This window comes from Alnus glutinosa, chromosome 2 (genome assembly GCF_958979055.1).
Source record: "Alnus glutinosa chromosome 2, dhAlnGlut1.1, whole genome shotgun sequence".
Taxonomy (NCBI): Eukaryota; Viridiplantae; Streptophyta; class Magnoliopsida; order Fagales; family Betulaceae; genus Alnus; species Alnus glutinosa.
Window position 1 is genome coordinate 19617817 of NC_084887.1, and position 24825 is coordinate 19642641.

The following is a 24825-nucleotide window of genomic DNA, read 5'->3' on the forward strand; positions in this document are numbered from 1 at the left end:
ATATGCTAATTGATTGTTCATTTATTTCGGTATTTATATTTTTTTAATCTTGACCCCTGAATCAAAATTCTAGCCCTGCAACTAGTAACAACACATCTATATCATCATATTGCTATTCGGGCATTATGACAAATATGTATAATCATATTATTAAAATATTTTGATGTTACTCAGGCATTTTTATAAAATTTTCAACTTTAATTGGGCATTACAAAAACGTCATTAGAATTTTTCCACAATGAATTAAAATTAAAAAGGACAAGGAAAAAAAAAAAAAAAACTCATTGGACTATTTTATAAAAATAGCATTTCCTCATTTTCCTCATCCTTCCTCTCTTCTCTTATCTTCTCTTCTCTTCTCTATTCTCTCTCCCTTTCTTATATTCTCTTTTACTTCTTCTTTCTCTCTTCTCTCTTCTCTCTTCTCTCTTCCTTTCCCCCGCGCACCAAACTCTCCTTCTCTCCCTTTGGGACAAAGTCCCCCTGTTACAGGGGAAGATGGCCCCCACATCTGGCCATCAAAGGGCCCATGCCCTGGAATAACGGCAAGGCATTGCGTCACTTAGTGACGTCAGTCCAGGCCAATACTTTTTTTTTTGCCAGCCCAGTCTGCTTTTGGGCCCATTTCAAACCCCTCCCGACGTCCGTTTGTTACAAAATTTTTCGAGCTTGTAGATCTTTCCAAGACAAACATTTTGACGGGTAATTTGAAGCATTTTGAATTAGTTTGACAAAACTTTTTATTTTTTATTTTTTAAGCCGGACGAAGCAAGAATAAATTAGTTATTTAGTTTATTTAGATTATTAGTTTTATTTGAAATTTAATGATGGGCTTGATTCAATGTTTTAAGTTTTTTGTAATTGAATAATGGGCTTAGCCCAAAGTCATTACATTAAGGTTAGGGTTAGAGTTAGTCTATTAGACTATTTAGGGTGTGTCTAGGAGTATAATTTCGTAGAAAAAAAAAAAAGTGATTTTAAACCAAATTGTAAAAAATGAATCATTTGGAAATTGAGTTTTTTTAAAAATTGCGATTTGAAAACGTAGAAAATTGCGTTTTAAAAAAACATCTCCTTGATTTTAATGGCTAACCTGCGATTTTAAAAGCCAAACTGTGATTTTGCTAAACGCTTAACTTCATTTTTAAAAATTACTTTTTCAAATCACACATTTTAAAATCTCAATTTTTAAATCGCAAACCCAAACTGTTGAGACAGTTTCCGGTAGGTGACATGTCGATTAGATATTTGTCTTGGTTGCTCCTGGTCCACCTGAAAAACAAGGCTGCGTCGGGGGGTTCCGACAACCCCGCTTCGATGCTTAAGTGAGTGTATGGTTCTGAGAATAAATGCGCAGAATAATGCCAAAAAGATTGATTAGCATGTACCTTAACATCTGAAGAGGTTCTAGTATTTATAGAGGTTGAAGAGCGGTTCAATTAGCCTCTCAATTCGTGCACGAGGCGGTTGGAGGAGATGTGGCCCCGGATGAACGGATATTCCGGGTTCCGCTTACCTCGGAGGCATCATCAAGTTTCATGATGTGCGTCGTGTCCCTTAGATTCCGGGTACTGCCGAGATATACGCAGATGTGGATATCAACTAGCATTTTGGTCGCCAATTCGGGCCAGTTGTGACAGATTGGGCCCAAGTGGTCTTAACGGGCTCAGGTGGATTATGCTCTCTTTAATATTTGGGCCTGGTCGGGTGGACCAGAGTGGGCCTAGTTCTCGGGTTGGGCCCAACGCCCGAGAAGGTCAATATTTTTCCCAACACAAACGAATCCTTAAGCATAATGTTATTTTGTAATAGGGAGATCATGATTTATAGAAAAGACATTTGTTTCTTTGAAGTGTAATTCCTCTGTTCTTTTAGTTGTGAGATTCTGCTAAGGCTGGTGAGACTCTGGTTCAATCTATCATCTTCATTATTTTGGTGAGACTCTAAATTAACTTAAGATTTTTATATTTATTTTATATTATTTTTTTATCTCGGCTTCGTCCATTTGCATCGCTTTTGGTGTCCGAAAAATTCTGCTCCAATTTTCGTTTTTGATTTAATTGGATTCTGAAACGCACTCACCAGTTTAAGAGATGAGAAAAATGAAGGGGCGGGGCCAAAATTTATAATGAGCAGGGCCCAAATAAACTGAAAAGCAAATTACACCACTTGGGGGGAGAGGCAGCCAATACAACAAGCTCCGATTCAAGAACATAGACCACAATTGGGCATATTGATATGATATTTAATGCTTAAAAACACATTTTTATTTTACAATTATTAGTTTTATTTTTTTCCCAAAATCTTAAGGGAATGTTTGGGTGACTTTTATTTTTCAAATACTGATTTTTAGAATTCAAATTCTACTAAGATTTTATCAAACTTTTTCTAATTTTATCTTAATTTTCTAAACCATATAAATATAATTTCAAAAAACAAACTATTTCGATATTTACAATTTTAAATATTTTTTAAAAAACCCACGCACCCAAAAGAGAAATAAACTACTCACGTAGAAATCAGTGTGTTAGGTTTGTTGGTACACGTTATGATAGTACTGTTCAATTTGTGGGCGGGAGAGTTGCAGAGCCCACAAGGCAGCAACCTACCGACTGCATCTTGGTATATATATATTTTCATGAAAAGCACGTGCACATATACATATATGGTTTGCATTTCTTCTTCAAGATGTAATATAATGCTCAGTGGTCACACAACTTTCGCACTCAACTTTATATCACTTCTTGGCTCTTTAAAGTCGGCAATACATACGTGTTTATGTTAGAAATTAATCAACATATTACTTAATCTAACATGCGCAGCGGAAAACGATTAAAACAGGATTCAGGCTTACCTCTAGCCATATTTGCTCAAGCGTCTTTACGATCCATCTGAAGAACAAAAAATGTTATTTGAGGGATCTTCTAACCTATGCCTATGACTGTATTGCCGTACTGATGGTGTACACAGGCTGTTTATTTATAGGCTAGGTCAGGGACCCTCAAATATGGTAAATACCGTATTGTTCCTCCAATCAAGGAAACAATATTATTAATTGATTTTAAATCAATTAATCGATTCCATTACGGTAATTTAATTAATTAAATTACCTAACCGTAATACCGTATATACTATTTATTTATTAAATTATTAATAAATGCTTCCTTATGTGGCATATAGGCCATATATGGAGATAAAATCTTACATTCTCCCACTTGGCCTTTATGACACATAACCTTATGGTATTAGGTTCTTTAGTTTGGCCAATCACTTATGGAATCCTCCCACTCAGATAAGAAATGTTTCACACGAATCATGGCGGTAAAACCATTATAAAATTAGGTCGTCCCTTCCATGTATCACAATGTAAAACACTCCTTACATGAGTACCTTATGGATAATCAAGCTTTATGAATGAACTTCCTATAAGTCATTCGGGTCCAACTTTATTTATTCTCATGGATAAAATAATAAATGTACACAAAATCTTTATTATAATAACTTTATGTCTATAGACCAAAAAGAGACAAACCAAGCGAAAATGAATTAATGAGTCTCATATATTCCGCATGACTTTATTCTTTCTTTACCGGTAAACTTTAAGTCATGGGATCCGCAATCATTAATTCAGTACTTATATGCTCAATAGACCATTTATGTCTCTTAATGTTATCTCTCGTACTGAGATACTTGATGTCGATTTACTTCTGCTTCTACTCTTTATTCTTATAAAAGAAGATTATAGTAGAATTACCGCAGAGTATCTTTACAGTCTAACTGTAAAATCGACAAGATTGAGACTTTCAACAAATGTCTCAACCATCATGCCTGTGTACTAAATTCATAGCACGCTAAACTTTTTTATTTTCTTGGTTATTATCACAAAACTCTTAAAGCACATGTAAAACAATACTAATAATAGGCTGAATTTTGTTCTATACGAAACAATGGAACAAACAACATGTTGAAAAAACTAATACCCATGTTTTTCAATCGTTCGTGAACGATGAATATAATTGCAAATAAATTATTTTTCACAAAAATATTAACTTCAATAAAGACTTAATGCTAAACAAAATAGCATAGAGGTTGCTCTGATACCACATGTTAGAAATTAATCAACATATTACTTAATCTAACATGCGCAGCGGAAAACGATTAAAACAGGATTCAGGCTTACCTCTAGCCATATTTGCTCAAGCGTCTTTACGATCCATCTGAAGAACAAAAAATGTTATTTGAGGGATCTTCTAACCTATGCCTATGACTGTATTGCCGTACTGATGGTGTACACAGGCTGTTTATTTATAGGCTAGGTCAGGGACCCTCAAATATGGTAAATACCGTATTGTTCCTCCAATCAAGGAAACAATATTATTAATTGATTTTAAATCAATTAATCGATTCCATTACGGTAATTTAATTAATTAAATTACCTAACCGTAATACCGTATATACTATTTATTTATTAAATTATTAATAAATGCTTCCTTATGTGGCATATAGGCCATATATAGAGATAAAATCTTACAGTTTAATGTTAATTTGCAACATTTTTGTGGCTGTGGCTGTGGCTGTATCTAATACTTTTAATCTTTTATGATGGACTTTTCTTCTTCTTTTTTTTTTTGGGTATTTGTATTTAACTAAACTTGGTTGTTTTGGCATGATTCATAAAAGGGAAAAGACATTACATGATAAAGGCATTAACAGTGAAATGTCGTGATTTAAAGTTGGTGCATGTAGCAACTAATGAAGAATCCCAAGGAGCAGTGGCGGACCAGCGTTGGGGCCAGCAGGGGCCACGGCCCCTGCTGGCTCCTGAGAAAAAAAAAAAAAAAAAAATTACTATACTAAATTCTAAGCTTAATTCAAACTTGGCCCCACCATAATCATCTTTACTATCTAATAGATTTTTTTTTTCTTTTTAAGGGACCCTCAGCATGGTTTTTTAATCTGGAATGCTTACACAGTTACACTCCAATGACTCCATCAGTCGCTTCATCAGTCCACAGCCCATCTCACGATTCTCACCTGCTGCCCTGCAGCACATCAAGCACGCACAGCCCATCTCACCTGCAGACCTGCTGCCCTGCAGCACGCACGGCTCAAGAATGAAATGATAGAAGAGAAGAGAAAAAAAAAAAAAAAAAAAAAAAAAAAAAAAAAAAAAAAAATCTGTAAAAGCTCTTAAACAAAGAACTAAAGAACGAATGAAAAACAAAACAAAAAAAAGAACGAAACAACGAAAGAACAAACGAACGAACGAACGAAAAAAAAGAGCCTGCACTGCGCCACTGCTGGTGACTGCTGGGTGAGTACCGTGAGTTTTGTGGCTGTGGACATGTGGTGGAAAAAGAAGCTGAAGTGAAAGAGTGAAAGTGTGAAACTCAGAAACTTTGAAGTGTGGAAGTTTAACATTTTTTTGAGGTATTTTTTTTTAGTGTTCAATGAGTATAAAAAACTTTTTTCTCTTTTTTTTTTTAAAAATGTTAGTTTTGAGGTTTGGCTGATTTGCAGGTGTTGAAGTCTTGAAGAGCATAAGAAGGAAGAGGACAAGAGATTTTTCATTATTTTTGGGCATTGCTTCTCTATTATACTTGTGCTGATCTTGTGACTTTTGTCTACAAGGTAATTTCTCTATTCAAATTTTCAGAATATTTTTTGATTTTGGGTTATATATGAAATTATCAATGATGTTAGTTTTGAAGTTTTTAGTTTTTCATATTATTATTTTTAGTTTAGTGTTATATAGACTCTTGTTTTTTTTGGCTTTTTTTTTTTAGTTTGTATGATTCAATGATTGTTACTTATTAGATTCTGATAATTTTTTTTATTTTTTTTTGTTTTGTTTTGTTTGATAGTTTGATTGTATCTTATGGGGTTGTAATTTAATTTGAAAAATTTAGGTTCATCAAGCATGTCAAAGTTTAAAACTATCGAGTCATTCTTCAAAAGAAAAGAAGTTGATGTTCCAGAAAGTAATTCACCATTGAATTTTAATGCTGAAACTTCAAATCTCAAAGAACGTCCTCTTAAATCTCAAAGGATTGAAGTTGAAGAACATCCTTATGAATCTGTAATTGTGGAAGCTCAAGAGATTCCTTTTAAACCCTCCACGCTTAATGTTAACGAAGTTGATGGTTTTTCTATAGAACGGGATCCAGGAAAACGTCCTCCGATGTGGGACTATCCAGTCAATCGACGTGATGAAATAAGAATGGCTTATTTGAAAGCACGTCCATATCAAATTTTGTGTCGAGACTATCCATTTTCTGGACCTGAAAATCATCCCCGTCGTTTTCAAGCTTCATGGTTTACACAATTTTCATCTTGGCTTGAGTATTCTCCTACTACGGATGCCGCATATTGTCTACCATGTTATCTTTTTACAATGAAACCAGTTGGACGTCATGGATGGGATGTATTTATCACCAAGGGATTTAGAAATTGGAAAAAGGTTCACGATGGAAAGAAATGTGCCTTTTTGACTCATATTGGAGAGGATCCTTGTTCACCCCATAATAATGCTGTGAAATCTTGTGAGGATTTAAAACAACAATCACAGCATATCGATAAATTATTGAATGCACAAAGTACTGAGCAAATTCAAAATAATCGATTACGTGTAAAAACTTCTATTGATGTTGTTCGGCGGCTTGCATTTCAAGGATGTGCTTTTAGAGGTCATGATGAGACTCCTGATTCAAAAAATCGAGGTAATTTTCTTGAGATGATTAAAATTTTGGCATCATATAATGAAAAAGTTGCAACAGTTGTTTTGGAAAATGCTCCTAAATCTGCAAAGTATACTTCTCATAGAATTCAAAAGGAGATTTTGCAAGTCATGGCAAGTAAAGTGCGAGATAAAATTCGTGAAGATATTGGAGACTCTAAATTTTGTATTATTGTTGATGAAGCACGAGATGAGTCTAAAAGAGAACAAATGGCTATTGTTTTGAGTTTTGTTGACAAATATGGTTTTATACAAGAACGCTTCTTTGATCTTGTTCATGTTAAAGATACATCGGCATTGACTCTCAAGAATAAAATATCTGATGTTCTTTCTCATCATGGACTTGACATTCAAAATATTCGTGGACAAGGATATGATGGTGCTAGCAATATGCGTGGTGAATGGAAAGGATTGCAGGCATTATTTATTAATGATTGTCCTTATGCATACTATGTTCATTGTTTTGCTCACCGATTGCAATTAGCATTAGTTGCTGCATCTAGAGAAGTGGTTTCTGTTCATGAGTTCTTCACAAATTTGAATTTCATTATCAATATGGTTGGTACTTCATGTAAACGTCACGATCAACTACAAGCTGCTCAAGCAGAAAAAATTGCACATATGCGAGCTATTGGTGATCTTGAAACTGGAAAAGGAGCTAACCAAATTGGCACTTTGAAACGAGCTGGTGATACTCGTTGGGGTTCTCATTATAATTCTATTTGTAGCCTAATAAGTATGTTTGATGCTACTTGTTCAGTGCTTGAATTAATTAGAAGAGAAGGAGCTAATTACTCTCAACGGGGAGATGCTAATGCTGCTTATAAAATGATTACATCATTCGAATTCATTTTTATTTTACATTTGATGAAGGAAATTATGGGTATCACTGATGTTCTTTGTCAAGCTTTGCAGCAAAAATCTCAAGACATTTTGAATGCTATTAATTCAGTTTCTACTGCAAAAAAGCTTATCCAAAAGCTGAGAGATGATGATTGGGAGAAATTGCTTGAGAGCGTTGTCTCTTTCTCCAAGAAATTTGAAATTGACATCCCAAACTTGAGTGCTCGTTATATTGAAGGTCGAGGTCGTAATCAACGGAATCACATTACAGTGGAGCATCATTATCATTTTGACATATTCAATGCTGCTATAGACTTTCAACTGCAAGAGCTTAATTGTAGGTTTGGTGAAAGGGCAGTCAGACTTTTGACACTTAGCTCAGCTTTGGATCCAAAGGATGGTTATAAATCATTTAAAATTGATGATATATGTAGTCTTGCAGAGGTGTATTATCCTCTTGATTTTTCTGAGCAGGAGAAAATTAATTTGGGATTCCAGTTGAAGTATTTTGAGCTTGATGTGCATAATGATTTGAAGTTGCAAAATTTGTCTTCTGTTGCAGAATTATGTCAAGAATTGGTAGAGACAGGAAAATCAAAGACATACCATCTTATTGATAGATTGATTCGTCTTGTTTTGACTCTTTCAGTGTCTACAGCGACTACCGAACGAGCATTCTCAGCTATGAAAATTGTTAAAACAAGACTTCGCAACAAAATGGAAGATGAATTTCTTGCAAATAGTTTAGTTGTGTATATTGAAAGGGAAATTGCTGAGAGCTTCAATTTAGATTCGATACTTGATGATTTTGTTTCTCTAAAAGGACGTAAACTAGGTTTTTGAACACTTTATATTTCTGTCTTTTTGTACTAGTGCCAACATGTTTTTGTTGCTAATATATTAATTTTGGCACAGATTATAATGAATTTTTATAATGTACTTTTGTGATACATATTGTGTGACAAATTATTCAATTTCTATTTTAAATTATATTTATTGGCCCCTGCAATGTCAGTTACCTGGGTCCGCCACTGCCAAGGAGTCATGACGTATTTGCAACTACCGAAGAATCCCACGACATATGAAAATCTATCGCGGCTACAATTGCTAGGTTAATTAAACACAGTTCTAATTGCTAAGTCTAAAGGTTATATAATGGAACTCCAACTAAGTATGAAGGATTTTTTCCTCCAAAAAAACTCGATCTAGACTTTACGTTCATTGATATTGTCTTTTTTTGGATTGTGTTGATGATCAACTTAAACATTGGAGTTATCCTCGCTGGCACACACTAGCAAGCTGTTCTTACTTGCATCTTTTCTATCTTGCATGTTATTAATATCTTGGTGCATGTCCAGCAGCCGGAAAACTGTCCCCACAAGAAACTTCTATTTTATCGAAAGTAACAAAAAGGTGCAAAATGTATACATAAATAGACCCCAAGCCTCAGCCAATAATTCTGTTGCCATCTGCATAAAGATTAGGCAAAAAATTATAGCATGTAATTAATTTGCCGATCACGTACTTACCCCCCACCCCACCACCCCCAGAAAAAAAAAAAAAAACAAATAAAAATTAAAAAATGTCTGATCAAATAGGCAGCAGCATATATGTATATGTGTGTGTATATATATATAGATAGCAATTAATAGCCTGCAATATCATCACGTGTGGGAAAGCTATGTATGGGTGCCCGATCGCCTAACTTCCAACTTTAAGAAGAGATGAGGAAAAGATTTGCACTTTTTCCTCGACCACACAACTATGTGTGGGCAAGCCTTTTGTCTGCTCCAGAGCAAGAAACACTTGTCCGAAAAAAGGATAGGCCATGAAAGCTGCTTATTCTAAACATGCATCTTGACGCACATGCTTAGTTGACTCTCTCTCTCTCTCTCTTCCTTACTCGCTCTGATCTTCTATATATTGGGATTCGCATACAGGCCTTTAATGCCAACAAACCATAGAGAAATATGAAGTGTTCAAAGAGGCCAAAGATCATTTTGGTTCCATATCCAGCGCAGGGACACGTTACTCCCATGCTCAAGCTAGCCTCCGCCTTCCATAACCATGGATTTGACATCATCATGATCACCCCGGAGCACATCCACCATCAGGTTGTGTCAAGTGTAAAGCCTACGGACCAGATTCTGTGCTTGCCAATACCAGATGGCTTGGACAGGGACACTCCTCGTGACTTCTTCGCCATTGAGATGGCTATGGAGAACAACATGCCTCTTCATTTGGAAGCCATGGTTGACAAGCTTGATGAGGATGGTGGGGTCGTGTGTATGGTTGTTGATCTGTTGGCATCGTGGGCTATTGACGTGGCCAACCGGTGCCGGGTCCCTGTCGCCGGGTTTTGGCCGGCAATGCTTGCCACGTACCGCCTGATTGCCGCCATACCAGACATGGTCCGGACGGGTCTTGTTTCTGATGCAGGTAATTAATTAAGTAGATTGCATTATTTTGCTTGGTCAAATTAATGCATTTATTAGTTAATTTATTATTGCAGGCTTTACTAGTACTTGGCCGCCTTTAATTAGCTTGGGTTGTCACGCGTACATATATATATATAAGTAAGCTGGCAAATTGCTAGTCAAGTACTGTTGAGGAAAACTATAAAATAAGTAAAGAAAACATTATTGTTGAAATAAAATATATGATCTTTTCTTTCTTTAAGTAGCAATACAGATCAGATCGAAGTTCATACAGGGTATCACATGGGGAAGATATTTCCGACTTGTGCATATATACAAAATTAAGGTTCTTAACGAGCTAATTAATAAGAGATTGACCATTAACATATACACATTAATATATTGCCATGATCAGATTCAGCCCCTAGAGTACACTTTTTTTTTTTTTTTTTTTTTACTAATTGTTTACCATTAATATCATGACACCAAAGTTGGACAACCTTATTCTAAGGTCTGATATATTTTTTTTAAAAAAATTTATTTATTTTAGCGGGCAGAACGGCACCTTCATATTAAATAGTTTGCTTTATATGACATTGAGTAATGTTAAAGACTATTCTTCTTCTTTTTTTCTTTTTTTTTTTGTATTTCAAAGTTGATGCGATTTTTAAAATTACTATTTCAAATCTAATGATAATTTTAAGAACCACATCGATTTGGGAGGATAAATAGATGGTCTGATCCCTACCATTACTCACATATATGACCCTAATTAACTTTTTCTTTCTTTTAAACCTCCAAAATTTAACTACAAATTTTACATACATGGTGAATCAATTGTAATGTAATTATCAAAAATGTTAAGAAAATAAATCAAATTAATTAGTATCTCCTTGTAAATGAAAGATATTAGATGTGTATATCGATGTTTGATATACACCAACAATATCGTAAACATATATCTACAATATTGACTCTTTATTCTCAACCAAAGCAATTGTCGTGATTTCTTCCTAAGTCTTTAATTATAATTATATGCTAGCTTATCTTTTTGTTGGTCAAGATGTACATGTTTTTTATGGAAATGGTTAAATACGTGTTTATCACCTGAGATTTAAAGACTTTATTTTTTACCCCTGTGATTCATTTCGTATCGTAAATAGTATATCATTTATGGTAAAAGATGGAGATTATACCTCCGTTCAACTTCCGTCAAAAAATTGATGGAAGTCCACGTCAACACCACCAGCCAAAATGGGTGACTCAAGGCATAAATGAGGCAACATCTATGATACGAAATAATACACAAGGGGCAAAAAATAAAATCTTTAAACCACAGAGGGATCAAACGTATTTAACCCTTATGGAAAAGATCTTTCCACATTCTCCAACTTAATTTCATTTTAATATTTTGGCAGGAATTCCCCAACATCTTGGTACAGTTTGCTTGCCTAATCAACCAATGGTATCTACTGAAGATCTACCATGGCTGATTGGAAGTCTTGCAGCCAGAAAAGCAAGATTTAAGTTTTGGACAAGAACCTTGGACCGATCAAGGACTCTTAGATGGCTCCTTGTGAACTCCTTTGCTGATGAATACATTGATGGAAAACAAACTGATCAGTTGGTCAACAGCTCTGAAGATCATCCACTTGTTTTCCCTGTTGGACCTTTGAGTAAGCATGCAATGACTAAGAACCCTAGTTTATGGGAAGAAGACATGAGTTGCTTAGATTGGCTGGACAAGCAAAAGCCTAACACAGTTGTTTACATCTCATTCGGAAGCTGGGTCAACTCTATCGGAGAAGAAAAAGTGAGAAATCTGGCGTCGGCGTTAGCGGAATCCGGCCGGCCGTTCATGTGGGTGCTCCGGTCTGCTTGGCGTGAAGGGTTACCGGTTGGATACTTGGAGATGGTGAAGATGCAAGGCAAGGTGGTTTCATGGGCTCCACAAATGGAAGTTTTGCAGCACAAGGCTGTGGGGTGCTACCTCACGCATTGTGGGTGGAATTCAACAATGGAGGCTATACAATGCCAGAAAAGCCTTTTGTGTTGCCCAGTGGCAGGGGACCAGTTCATAAATGACAAATACATTGTCGAGGTATGGAGAATTGGGGTGAAACTCAATGGATTTGGACAAAAAGATTTTGAGGAAGGCTTGAGAAAAGTGATGGAGGACAGTGAGATGAAGAATAGGCTAAAAAGGCTATATGAGAGAACAATGGGAGAGGAGGCTAATTCAGGAGCAATGTCTAATCTCACAGCCTTCATTGATGAGCTCAAGATAATGTCACTTGAGGCTCCCATTAAATCTGTTCATGACTTTAATTTCTAGCTTTTCATCTTAGAATAAAATGTTGACAAATTTACAAAAATCAACATGAGTTACCATGATAAACAATCTTTGATAAGAGGTTAACCGGGTTACCGGCATTTTTATAGCAACGATCAAAATAAACACCAATAAAAACAGCTTCTACCGAAGCTTTTTTTTTTTTTTTTTTTTTTAACAATAATATATATATATATATATATATATATATATATATATATATATATATATATATATATATATATATATATATATATATATATATATATATATATATATATATATATATATAAATAAATAAAATAAAATAAATAAAAAACCCCACCATTATTGTTGTGTGATTTGCAGCATTATATAGAAAAATGCCGGCAAAGGTCATTAGAGTCGAGACGTTGCGGCAATGATGTTATTTTGGTAGCGTTTTCTCATAAACACCGTATTATTTGCGACATTTCTTGAAAAAGACTTTACAATGACATCGTTTTTGTTAGAACGCCAGTATACTTGTGGCTTTTTTTAATTGATGGTGTTTTTTAGAAAATGTAGTTATACTAATGGCGTCTTATAGAAAACGCTAGTATATTGTCATAACGAAAAGTCCTGGCAACGTATTTGTAAAAACACCGACATATTTTACCAAGACAAGGTTGTTTCACCTTTACTCTAAACTAGGGGTGGGAGTCGGATAAAATGGTGATGAAAGGGGCTCTTACGCCTACCGCATCGATTCGTCACTGCAAAGTTGGTGATGGTGACAGCCGATAAGTTGGAATGGACCTTGGTGGAAATACTATGGTAATGATCTGTGGGTCACACCGTGTAACAATGAGGAATAAGTTTTAAGGTTGAGAAGGAGACTAAACAGTAGCTGATAGAAGGTTGTAGTTTGTTTTTGGAAGATTATTAGGCTAAATAGTTGAGGATGGAGATGAAGTAAAATTGGCAAATGGATTGTCTTGGGAAGAGACGATGAGATGCATGAATTATGAGGCAGTGAACGTTCGGTGTAGGATCAAACCAACGGTCTTAGGGTTTTAAGAGAATGTTCAGCTGTACTATTGAACGTTCGGTGCTAGGGATACAATCGAACAATCGGCGTCCCACTTGATCATCTGAGACCCAAATCGAACGTTCGTTGTTGAGCATTCAATGTCTTATTTGAACGTTCGGCAAGCACATAAATTCTTAAAAGTAAAAAATCTCACACTTACAACTAGAGAACCAATCCTAATATCCTTAAATTATAATTAGAGCGTGCTTAACCCTAATTAATGCTTGGGGTTTTACAAGGCGTGACCACCATTCGTACATGGCTGCGTTAATCACTGACAACCATTGGATCTAAGGCCAACAACAATAAAAGTGAACGTGGATCATAAGGTCAAACCCATATAATGGTAAGCCAATGACTATCATCCGTACACTGCTAGCCATGTCATACGATACAATAAATCATTTTCTTTTACATGCACGCACTTATAAAACTAACACATTGAAACATCTTGTTTTCAAACACTATTTACACAAAAGATAGAGTTAACAACATTTGCAAAGTATTTCATGTGAGTATAAAGCATGCATGTTTGATACGTATAAAATAAGTATGCCATAAAATAGTGACAAGTATCCATGTGAGTTTAACTCACCTTGATCGTAAAATTACTCTTGGTACTCACCCTTGAAAACACCAACTCTAAAATCTAAGAAAGATTCTATTATTAATCATACATCTAAGTTAGAACGTATCTAAAAATCCTAAAATTTGACTTTTAGATATTCTAATAGTTTACTCATTCGATCATTCTGTGATCGTTAAATCGTTCATGCTAATTGATCATTGTCAAATGATCAATTGATATTTGGGACGATCAATCGTTATTCTTGGCAGAACCCTCAAAACCCAAAAAGGTCCTAACTTTTGTTGGGGTTTATGCTTTAAATCTCAATGTACGGTTGACATAAGTTTGTTATGAGTAAAGTTGTTATTCACTGATATATTTTTTACATGCTTAATATTGATTACGTATATTTTGCATGTGAAATGCTCTTGAATTACATTGAATATGGTCTATGGTGTGAGTAAAAGGTTATCACACAAGGTCTTAATCCATAATATAGAATTGAGCATTCCATTTGCGAAGACCATTACACATCAAATCATTGTGATTTATCTTCATCAGGCGAAGTTGGAGACTTCGGGTTGATGTGTAGGTGTTATGCACTGAACGGGCCTTGGGAGTTTTTTTTCCATTAAAATACTATCAAAGGAAAAACTCATACTCTCAATATTACTTATGATATTGATTCTAAATCCTAAGAGGATTGTGGACTAAGATGTCAACTGTAGATCACTTTGATGCATTTATAGATGAGATCAAATTGTTGATCAGCATACTCGATGTGTTGGGTGATCGTAATTAACATTGTGAAAAAACTTTTCTCAAGATGGAATCCAAATCATTCTTTAAGATGATAAGAAATTTCTCATTGAGATTGATTTTATGGATTTGATTATTCTAAATCTTTGGCCGGAGCATTTTGGTATACGATACTGAAGTATAATGTACATGTGATAAGTCTTTCACGAGTACGAAAATAATATATAAAATCAAGGGACTTAAGGAAAAAGAGGTAGAGAATTAAATTGCAGTATCTTGGCTTTAATTCTACTACAGAAGATTTCATGGAGGAACCAAAAGTCAATATTAAGTAAGTTTAAAAGATTAATAGGTTTAATAAAAAAAAATATAAGCTAGAGTGCAATTATAATTATTTAGTAGAATCAATTGTAATTAAATAATGACTTGATAAGTCAGAACTATTTTGACTAGTTTTTATTTTTCCTTTAAGTCTCTCACCAAGTTGATTTAATTTAACCAAATTAGGCTTTCTATTTGATGGGCTGCTTGTTTTCATTTAGTTAGAAACTGTGCATAAGATGCAATAGAGGAAATTGGACCTTGGGATAAAACCCAAGCCCAAATGGATAGCAGATGACGCATGGGCCAAGGTATTAATTCCTACTACAGCTTGTCTCACATTGCTTAAATCTCTCACTCTTCTAGTATTCAGAGCTTATAAATAGATATGCCTATAGCTCTTCAAAAAATAATCAACTGCTATAGTTCTTTAGTTTTTACTAAAAACTAATATTCTTGAGTTAACTCTCAAGAATAAGTTTAAATTTTGAAGAGCAAGTTGAGAGCCCACTCTCTTGGTTATCATCAGTCATTGGTGAGAAGATCTAAAGGTTCATCACACGTTCTTCGTCGAGAAGCAAGGAGCTTAATCTTGCCCATAAAGCCAATGAGTGGCTGTTTATTTTTAAACACATTCAAGTAAGTGTTTATGTTTTGCAATTTATTTTAAAATAGCATTGTTCTTCACTTGTTCTTTATAAAGTTCGTACTTAGCTTTGGGGATTTTACTTTCCGCTGCACAAACATGTTTGCAAACCAATTCCCAACAAGTGGTATCAGAGCCAACGTTAAAGAAAATATGGTGAAGAAAATAGTTCATAGAAATCTGTTTGGCTGTTTTTCTTTTGTGAAATTCGATTTTTTCTGTGGATCTCCAAAGACTGTAAAATTGTTCCAAGACCTGAAAGATGTTCTTTAACGTGTCAAGATCTCTACTGGAAAATCTCAAGTCGTTTGGAGGTTGTTTGCTATTTTAATTGTTTTTTTTTTTTTGCATTCAAAACATATATTGCTGTATTGATAGCAAGCCTATTATGATTACATTTTTTGATAAATGCTTATAGACAATTGCTAAAAATGTTTTGGCAATTGTTTGCATTGAAAAATTGTGGTTGACGTTTTGGTCTAAATGGATTGGCATTTCGATTTTTATCGGAAAAATTATGATCCGTTCACCATTAGTCGACAAATCTGGAATTCAAAAATCATACAGAATGTTTAAAAGTTGTAAAATTCTGTTTTGTGTCATAATCAAATATTTTAAAAGGTTTGATTATGGAATAAGTTGTCAATAAGTACTACATATTGATAAACACAAAAGAAAGATTTTACAAGATGAATTTCATGAAGTTTTGCTGTTTTTGAAAACGGTTTTCAATTATAGGCATAAAGAGCATGAAATTTTGCAAAGTATTAATGTTTCTTTTGTTGGTATAAATGACCTTAAAAATTTATTTTGATCATTAATACAAAAGAGAGGTTAATTATGTGTTTGACATATAATTAAGGTATCTTGGGCATACCAACCATGAATTTGATTCATGGATGGATTGTTGTCTTTGTAAAACATAAACAATATATGTTTCTTTATGAAATTGGAATGAAAGACTATTAAGTTTTAATTGACAAATTACAATGGTATTAAAAGGATTGGAAATTGATCTTTTAACATAAAGAAATCATGATAGATGGTAGAAGTTCCTCATGTGATTAGGAAGTGTGTTTTCTTTTAGAAACACAAAAGGCAAGGTCTCAATTGTAATAGGATTACAATTGTTTTAAAACCCATATGTTCTTAAAATATCAAGTGGGAAAGAGGCTCAAGATTTTGAATATTGCAGTCTCCATCATAAGTCTACAAGTAATTATGAAGTAAATGCACATTGCCTTGGTCGTGAGCCCTGCTCCTTTCAGAGTGTGTATTTGCTTTGCTGATTACACAGGTAGATATCCAGTAAGGGATAGAGGAGATATGGTTATGTATCGAGAACGGCCATGCTTCCATGGAGTTACTTGACAATCACATCAAATCTACTTGATGGTATAATACTTGACTAATGTGAGATATTAATCTCCCTTCTTAGCTATGTTATCTTAAAGATGAGAGACAAAAGTAAAAGCTGCAAATTCTTAATGTCTTAGTAAGATTAATAATGAAAAAGAATCTCGCCTAATCAAGCTCATTAAAAGCATCTTGCCTTGGCAGTGGGACCTGCTCCTTTCGGAGGTGTTTTCTAAATTAAAGGATTAGGTTGTCGTTGCATTTGCAAATATTATGTGTTTTCAATTAGGTTTTAGATATTATATTTAATGCTAAATGATATGCTTAATATATGCTCAAATTAATATTTCAAAACTATAATGTCTTCATTTAGTCATTTCTCAACTATTTTGAATCAAAATAAGCTGACAGGTCCAAATTATGTGGATTGGAAACGTAATTTGGACATTGTACTTACAATTGATGTGCACAAATATTGGTTAACCGATGCTAGTTCCATTGAACCAGCTATTAACGCATCTGAGGCTGTTAGATAGCAATTTGATCGCTAAAAAAGGTCAAATGAAATGGGAAAATGCTATGTTTGGTCTCTGTGTCCAATGTACTCTAACATCAACTTCAAGATATAGATCATGCCTTTAGCATGATGACCATTCTGAAGGAAATGTTTGGAGAGTAAAATTGTATTGCTAATTCAGGGACGATGAGATCTTTACTGAACACAAAGATGGATGAAGGTACTCCAGTAAGGGAGCATTGATGGGTAAGTGTGGCTATACCTCTATTTTGAGGGATACATTGATAATAAGAAAGTGTAATTTATTTATCTATTATGGTATCATTGTAGATGGTTTGTATATTATTACTCTTAATTTATTGTTGTTAACAATTCTATTTTAGAACCAACTCATAATGCTTTACCATTAAAAAGAAAGATTCCTTCTACTAATGAAGCATACCTTTAGCACTACGTCTTGTTTAAGTTAACTCAAAGATGATTCAAATATTGGTTAATTATGGGTTTTTTAGACCATTGGATTTCCAAGATTACTCACTCTGCGAATCATGTTTGGAGAGTAAAATGACTAAGAGACCATTTTCTGCGAAAGGGTATAGAGCCAAAGATTTGCTTGAGCTACTGCACACTGATGTATGTGGTCCTATGAGTGTCCCAGAACGAGGTGATTATGAATATTTCATTACATTTACTGATGATTATTCAAGGTATGATTATGTTTACCTAATGCGTCGGAAGCCTGAAGCTTTTGAAAGGTTCAAAAAGTTTCAGGCTGCAGCCGAGAAACAATTGGATAAACATATTAAAACCCTTCGATCAGTTTGAGGTGGTGAATACTTCCTCGGGAACTTCATAGACTAATGTGAACCCGTAGAATTGAAATCCCTTGAACCCACAATCAAATTGAAACTTACCCAAGAAAGCCAAGAATCAAGTCAAGATAATCTAGACCCGTTGAAATCTTGTTTCAAGAACTAGATTCGGTGAGAACGCCACAAATGGTTTGCCTTTAATAAGTTCTTAGTTCAATCAATAACAAGTAGATAAAACTGAAAATTCTCTATGAAGAAAACTTCATTCACGTGCAACTCCCCTAGAAAATGAGGCTACAAGTCTTTTTAAAACCCCTTCATGAAACCCTAAGGCCTACTAAGGCCTACATCAATTAAAATCATGGGCTGAACATCTTCAAGCCCAAAACATCCTAAGCTACATGTCTATAGCTAATGAAAGAAGTCCACTTAATGAATTAAATAGGCCTAAATACCTACAACCATATAAACATAAAAATAGGCCCACACGCCTATACTTAATGAAATAAAGAGTCTACACTAAACAACTAGGCTACGTTGTCCCCCTCTGTAGCTTGTATCACATGGATTAAAGCTGGTTCTTCTTCTTTTAAGCTCATCTTGAATATTGGGGTCTTGCTCGATAAAATTGCAAACTTGGCCCAAGTGGATTGCATCAATCCTTGCATTACTTCTTTGATCTTCTTAGCTCTTGACCATGTGATTGGCCCATCTGGAACATACAAGGGATCTTTAAGATTCGGTCAACTATGGTGCCCATCATTCCCCCTCTCTTCAAAAGGATTCTACCTCGAATCGTCACCTGCATCAAAGGGAGAAAGATCAAAAACATTGAAAGTAGCAGAGACATTATACTCACCCGGAAGATCCACTTTATAAGCATTATCATTTATTTTATCAAGGATTTGGAAAGGTACATCTCCTCGAGGATGCAATTTAGTCATTCTATGGGCTGGGAATCGTTCTTTGCGCATTTGAACCCAAACCCAATCTCTTGGTTCAAAGATGACACACATTCGCCCTTTATTGGCTTGGGAAGCAAACTTTTCATTCTTCTGCACAATTTGAAGTCGTACCCTCTCATGAATTGACTTCACCAATTCAGCCTTCCTGTGTCCATCCAAATTACTCATTTCTTCAATAGGTAAAGGCATCAAATCTAAAGGAGTAAGTTGATTAAAACCATAAACAATTTCAAAGGGAGAATAAGAAGTAGTAGTATGCAGAGTCCTATTATATGCAAACTCTATAAATGATAAACAGTCCTCCCAAGTTTTTAAATTCTTTTGAATGATAGTGCATAAGAGTTGAGTTGAGTTAGAGTCCTATTGACTACTTCAGTGGTTATTGGAATGGAGTGGTTATTGGAATGGAGTTGAGTTGAGTTAGCATTATTGGAATAGAGTGGTTATTCCAACTCTTTAGCTTGGTAAGAATTCATATATTTTAATTGGAATCCAATCAAAATTACTAAAAAAAAACCCACATTTAAAAAAAAAAATCAAATTATTAAAAAGAAAAAGAAAAAGAAAGAAAACACGTGGGTGGTTGGCCGCCCACCAAGAGCAGGGGGTGGCCAGCCACCCCTGAAGAGAATCAGGGGTGGCCTGGCCACCCCTAAAATACTCGTCGAGGGTGGCCGCGACCGGGGTGGTCGCACCACCCCCGGAACGCCTCAGGGGTCCATCACAAGGTGTTCCGGGGGTGGTGCGACCACCCCCGGCTCCATATATGGGCTGGTCGGCCAGCCAGTGAAGGGTTTGGCTTTTATGTGTTTTTTTGTTTTTTATTTTTATTTTTTAAAGAAAAAAAGAAATATAAAATAAATGGTTTTTTCTGGAAAATATTGCATTTACTTCAAGGAATAGCTATTTCTCTCATTTTTGAGAGCAATAGGTATTCATCTTCGTAAATGAATAGGTATTCCAATGGGAATAATTATTCCATTGAATAGATCCATACCAAACAAAAAAATGACTATTCCATAGGAATAACCATTCCATTCGAGGGGTCTATTCCACGAACCAAACGGGGCCTTAGTTTTGTTATTTTCTACTGTTTTTTTTGTTAGTTTTGGTATTTTAGTATTTTGCAGGTCATTGAGAGAAAACAATAGCTTTAAGGTGAAAGAAAGCACACTTTGAGAAGACCTAGATGATGTGGTTTTGTTCAACCAAATCAAGGAGATGACTAAATCGAAATTTTTCTAATTGGAGTCAAAATCGGATTGGATTAAATTTTAGATTCTGTACATGTCATAGTATTTTGGCCATAACTTTCAGTTCAAATATCGGATTAAGGTGAATCAAGCAAAGTTGGAAAGCTAACTCAAATTACTACAAATCATTGTGAAATAGGATTTTCCTAATTCGGATGTCTGCTATGCCAAAAGTGTCCTACAATAAAAGACCGTAAATTTGGACGAATTTAGAATCATTTTCCTTCTTTGATTGAGTTTTCAGTCTCCTACTCAAACTAGAAGACTAACCTCTGATTTTACTAGAAATTCTAAGGTTTCTAAGGCTTGTTTTCTCCCTATAAATAGACCTCTAAGCCTCAAAAAAAAGTGTGAGAAGTTAGAGACCAAATATATTCTTTTCTTTTTAGTTTAGTTTTTCTTTAGGGTAGGTTTTTATTTTCAATAATCGTGTGTAGCTAGATTTTCAACTAAGATTGAGGATGAAGCCTCATCAATGGAGAACAACAGCACTTTCATGTAAGTTTTTATTATCCGATTTTATTGGGTTTTATATTTCAATTGTTTTACTTCTTTTCAATTTGTGGAATGATTCTTGGATATCTTTTGTGATTCAATGATACATTTGATGATTTGAGATAATTTCACATAATTGATTGCTTGATTTTTATTTACAAAACAATTGAATATCTATTGTGATTTATTTTATGGATACATTTGATGATTTGGTTTAAACCGGATATCTTTTGTGATTTGTGTAAAGAATGGATACATGTGATATTTTGATTAGCTGTTTGAAGCATAGTAAAACATGCTTAAGATTTTAATTGTAAAAACTTTGGATTAAAATTGATGAACATGGAGTATGTTGTTATGATTCGGTGAGTGTGGATTCCAAAACCTTAGTATTTTTCTTTTGTTTTCTTTTGGTTTTATTTTATTTATGTTTTTTTTTCTTTTATTTATCAAAATCAAATTTCTTTTGGAACTAAGTTAAGATTTAATTAGTTTAGAAACAAAATTGCTCTTCAAAAACACAATTCCCTGTGGGATCGACCTCGCACTTGCAAAACCTTTTATTGCAAACGATTCGTGCACTTGCGAGTACATTTAAAATTCACATCACTTTCTCTTTGGAAAGTTGCTTAGGATATTATCCCCACTAAAACCATAATCTCTTCCTCCATCAGGTCCTATTCACCTGACTTAATTTGCCCTCTTTGCAAAACGAGTAATGATTCTCTGCATTATCTTTTTTCAATTGCATTTTTAGCTCAAGTGGTCTGGAGAAATTATTTTATGGTCACTTAACTCTCTTGCATTCAATTGCTTTAACATGACAGAATGGATCAATATCATCCTATTCTCGGGCAAGTCTCTTGGCATTTCAATAGAGGAGACCCACTTGTTCCAAATCTTTTCCTCAATGACTTGTGACCTCCTTTGGTTCAACAGGAACAAAGCACACCATGAAGGTCTTGTCTCTGATGCACTTGCCATCAAGAAAGTCTGCCTCGAGCATCAATCTGCATGGAAGATCAAATATCCCCCCCCCCCCTCTCCCCTCCCCTCCCAATGGAAAAAAGGCAGCCTCCTGTTACTATTACTTATAAGGTCAATTTTGACATTGCAATCCGAGACTTTTTCTCAAAACAAGCTATAGCTTGTCGAAATTTTGAAGGGCAAATCATCAAAGTTGTTTATCTTATTAGCCCCCATGTAATCCATTTTTTGGGAAGGATCTTGCTGCTTTCCTACTCATGGAAAGCTCTCAAAATTAACAGAATTGTTCATTTTCTGCACCTACAATGCAGCACTTTGGGCCGCAACCAAAAATTTTCTTGGCTATATTCTCTTTGTTCCCCCTCCCGTCCATCTCCATTTGTAGCGGAATAGTGGGAATGATGTAACACCTCTGTCCCACACAGAGTGTGTGGTTTATGAAGATAGTCGTGAAACTGAGTGAAACTAAGCTTTATAAAGAATTTTAGGGAAGCTTCAAATTAATTAGTTATTTTGGTGTGATAGCGTAGATGTGCCTAACGCTTTTCTCTGGGTCATGACAAATGGTATCAGAGCCACCTAGTAATGCTAGGCTATGTGGCAATGGAGAACTACATAACATGCCCCTGATGAGGACGTCAGGAGTTTAATGGGGAGAGGGTTTGTAACATTCCTGTTCCACATTGAAAAGATAGGGAAATAGACTAGTCATTTTGAGGTAATAATATAGATGTGACTAGTATTTTTTCGTGAGTCGTTACAAAGAAACCCATTCCTTTCCCTTTTGATTTCTTTTCCTTTTGATATACTATTTTTTTTTTTCTTTTTTTTTTTATTTTTTTTTTCTTTTTCTTTTTTTTTTTTTTTTTTTTTTTTTTTTAATTTTTTACTTTAAAAAGTACTATATACATATGGACTATGCTACTTATATTTAAATATATATACACACATGCGATTCACGAAAAAAAAAAAAAAAAAAAAAACTGAGTCAAATTTTATACGAATTTATTTATAAACATTAACTTAACTTAAAGTCGAGTTTAAACGAACTTGTATTGTTTAATGAAACCTAACTACATGTCCATAACTTACAAAAAAAAAAAAAAAAACTACATGTCCATAGACGACCCATTTAATACCGGAGGCGAGCTTGAGTCGAAATTAAACAAGTCGAGAGAGTCCGAGGTTCCAGGCAAATGGCCTCATATTTTGAAGGGGAGTAATGCTACGGAGTAGCATTTTGTCCGCAGTTTTTCCGCATTTTCCCTGGTTAACCCAACTCGGGTTGACCACCTTTCATTAAAAAAAAAAAAAAAAAAAAAAAATCAAATCAAACTAAATTCGTCTCTTGCGTTTGCCAACGCATTTCTTTCCAAAAAATTTCCCCCCACAATTTTCAGCTCCTCCCTCCCACTGTGAACGTCGCGACCTCTCTCCCTACTCTCTGCAGATTAGCCATCCCTTAGTTCGACGGCAAATGGTGGACGCAGAGCACCGTACGAGCCAGGTATACGATTCTCCGTACACCGCCGAACCCACATCCACCACCAAACGCCGGACGACCCACCACGACGACGACCGACGAACGACCCCTTCGTGTGGCTCCAAGTTGTGGACGGAAAGCACCCCAGGTCTACGAAAAGCTCCGAGCCGGACGAGCCACCCGAATTCTTTCCTTCCCCCCTCTCCCACCAAGCAGCGTCGGCCACCACCAAGTCGTGTAGCTGCCGCCGCCGCCAGTGCCTCCGCCCACCAGTCTATTTTTCTTTTGATTCTTTGTTTTTTTTTGGGGGTTCACTCATCTGGGTTTTGGTGCTTGATTTTGGTTGTGTATTCAATCGGCCATTTTTTTTTGGATACCCATAAGATCTATAGCTCCCTTTAGCATACACATTGAAATTTCTGATTAATTTTTGTTTTCTATACTCTTGAATTTTTATCCCTTTATGATAGGGGTTTAGACCAAGATTCTTATTGTTGGGTCAAAACATGGATTCACCGGCAAAAAACTGTAGGAAATTTCTCTTGACCAAGATTCTTATTGGGCTTTGAACTGTTATCGTATTATTAGTTATTTAGTTAAAGCTTTATATATAGAGTTAGTCTGATGGTTTACAATATTACATGGATTTCGGTATGATACATTTGTATGAAAAATCTGATTTTTGACGTTTACTCGATAATCATTTTCTACAAAAGAGGAAAGGAAAACATCTATTGTTTGTTTGAGATTGCCTAATTCATGCTTCACTGTGTTATGTTACATGATCACTTTAATGTGATAGAATTAACCCATCTTAAGGTCTCAAATTTACATACCAATTTTATCTTTCACACTCTGGCTCTCTCATCCTAACTAAATGCATCCTTATTAGATCAATGGTAGAAATCAAATCATGGTTTTCCTTGCTATAGTCATGGCTACAATATTGTATATTGGCTTGCATTCCATTATTTGACTTTGATGGTTTAATTATTTGCCATGAATATAAGCAGGGGTATCATTAAGTAATGTGGCAACTTTAGGACTTGGTGTTATTCAGGTAAAAGATGCCCTGATACATAAAATTTTGTGCTGCTTCATGTAGATATCCAAACATCGCAAAAGAAGTTCTTACTAGAGTTACTTAAAATAGGCCTGTTATTTTCAATAGGTTATTGTTACTGGGATCACTACTTGGTTGGTGGACAAAGCTGGGCCCAGTCTACTTTTTATTGTGTGTCAGGACAATTTTTCTATTTTTTTTTCCTCTCAAAATGTTTATTT

At 35.0% G+C, this 24825-nt stretch overlaps 2 protein-coding genes across 2 annotated transcripts; both read left to right on the forward strand.

The window, feature by feature from the left end:
• The first annotated feature begins 5920 nt into the window (after positions 1 to 5920).
• On the forward strand, positions 5921 to 8422 carry LOC133860341 (uncharacterized). Its single transcript, XM_062295967.1, has one exon. It carries the CDS (start codon positions 5921 to 5923, stop codon positions 8420 to 8422), a length of 2502 nt encoding a protein of 833 aa, XP_062151951.1.
• A 901-nt stretch (positions 8423 to 9323) lies between these two features.
• LOC133859585 (UDP-glycosyltransferase 82A1) lies at positions 9324 to 12435 on the forward strand. Its single transcript, XM_062295027.1, has 2 exons — positions 9324 to 10018; positions 11415 to 12435. Exons 1-2 carry the CDS (start codon positions 9550 to 9552, stop codon positions 12329 to 12331), a joined length of 1386 nt encoding a protein of 461 aa, XP_062151011.1. The 5' UTR covers positions 9324 to 9549; the 3' UTR covers positions 12332 to 12435.
• Positions 12436 to 24825: the final 12390 nt, after the last annotated feature.

Bases quoted from the DNA above. Each gene is read 5' to 3' on its own strand.
- LOC133860341 (XM_062295967.1), top strand. From the start codon at position 5,921: ATGTCAAAGTTTAAAACTATCGAGTCATTCTTCAAAAGAAAAGAAGTT.
- LOC133859585 (XM_062295027.1), top strand. From the start codon at position 9,550: ATGAAGTGTTCAAAGAGGCCAAAGATCATTTTGGTTCCATATCCAGCG. The intron at 10,019-11,414 runs GTAATTAATTAA...ATATTTTGGCAG, and splicing joins GGGTCTTGTTTCTGATGCAG to GAATTCCCCAACATCTTGGT.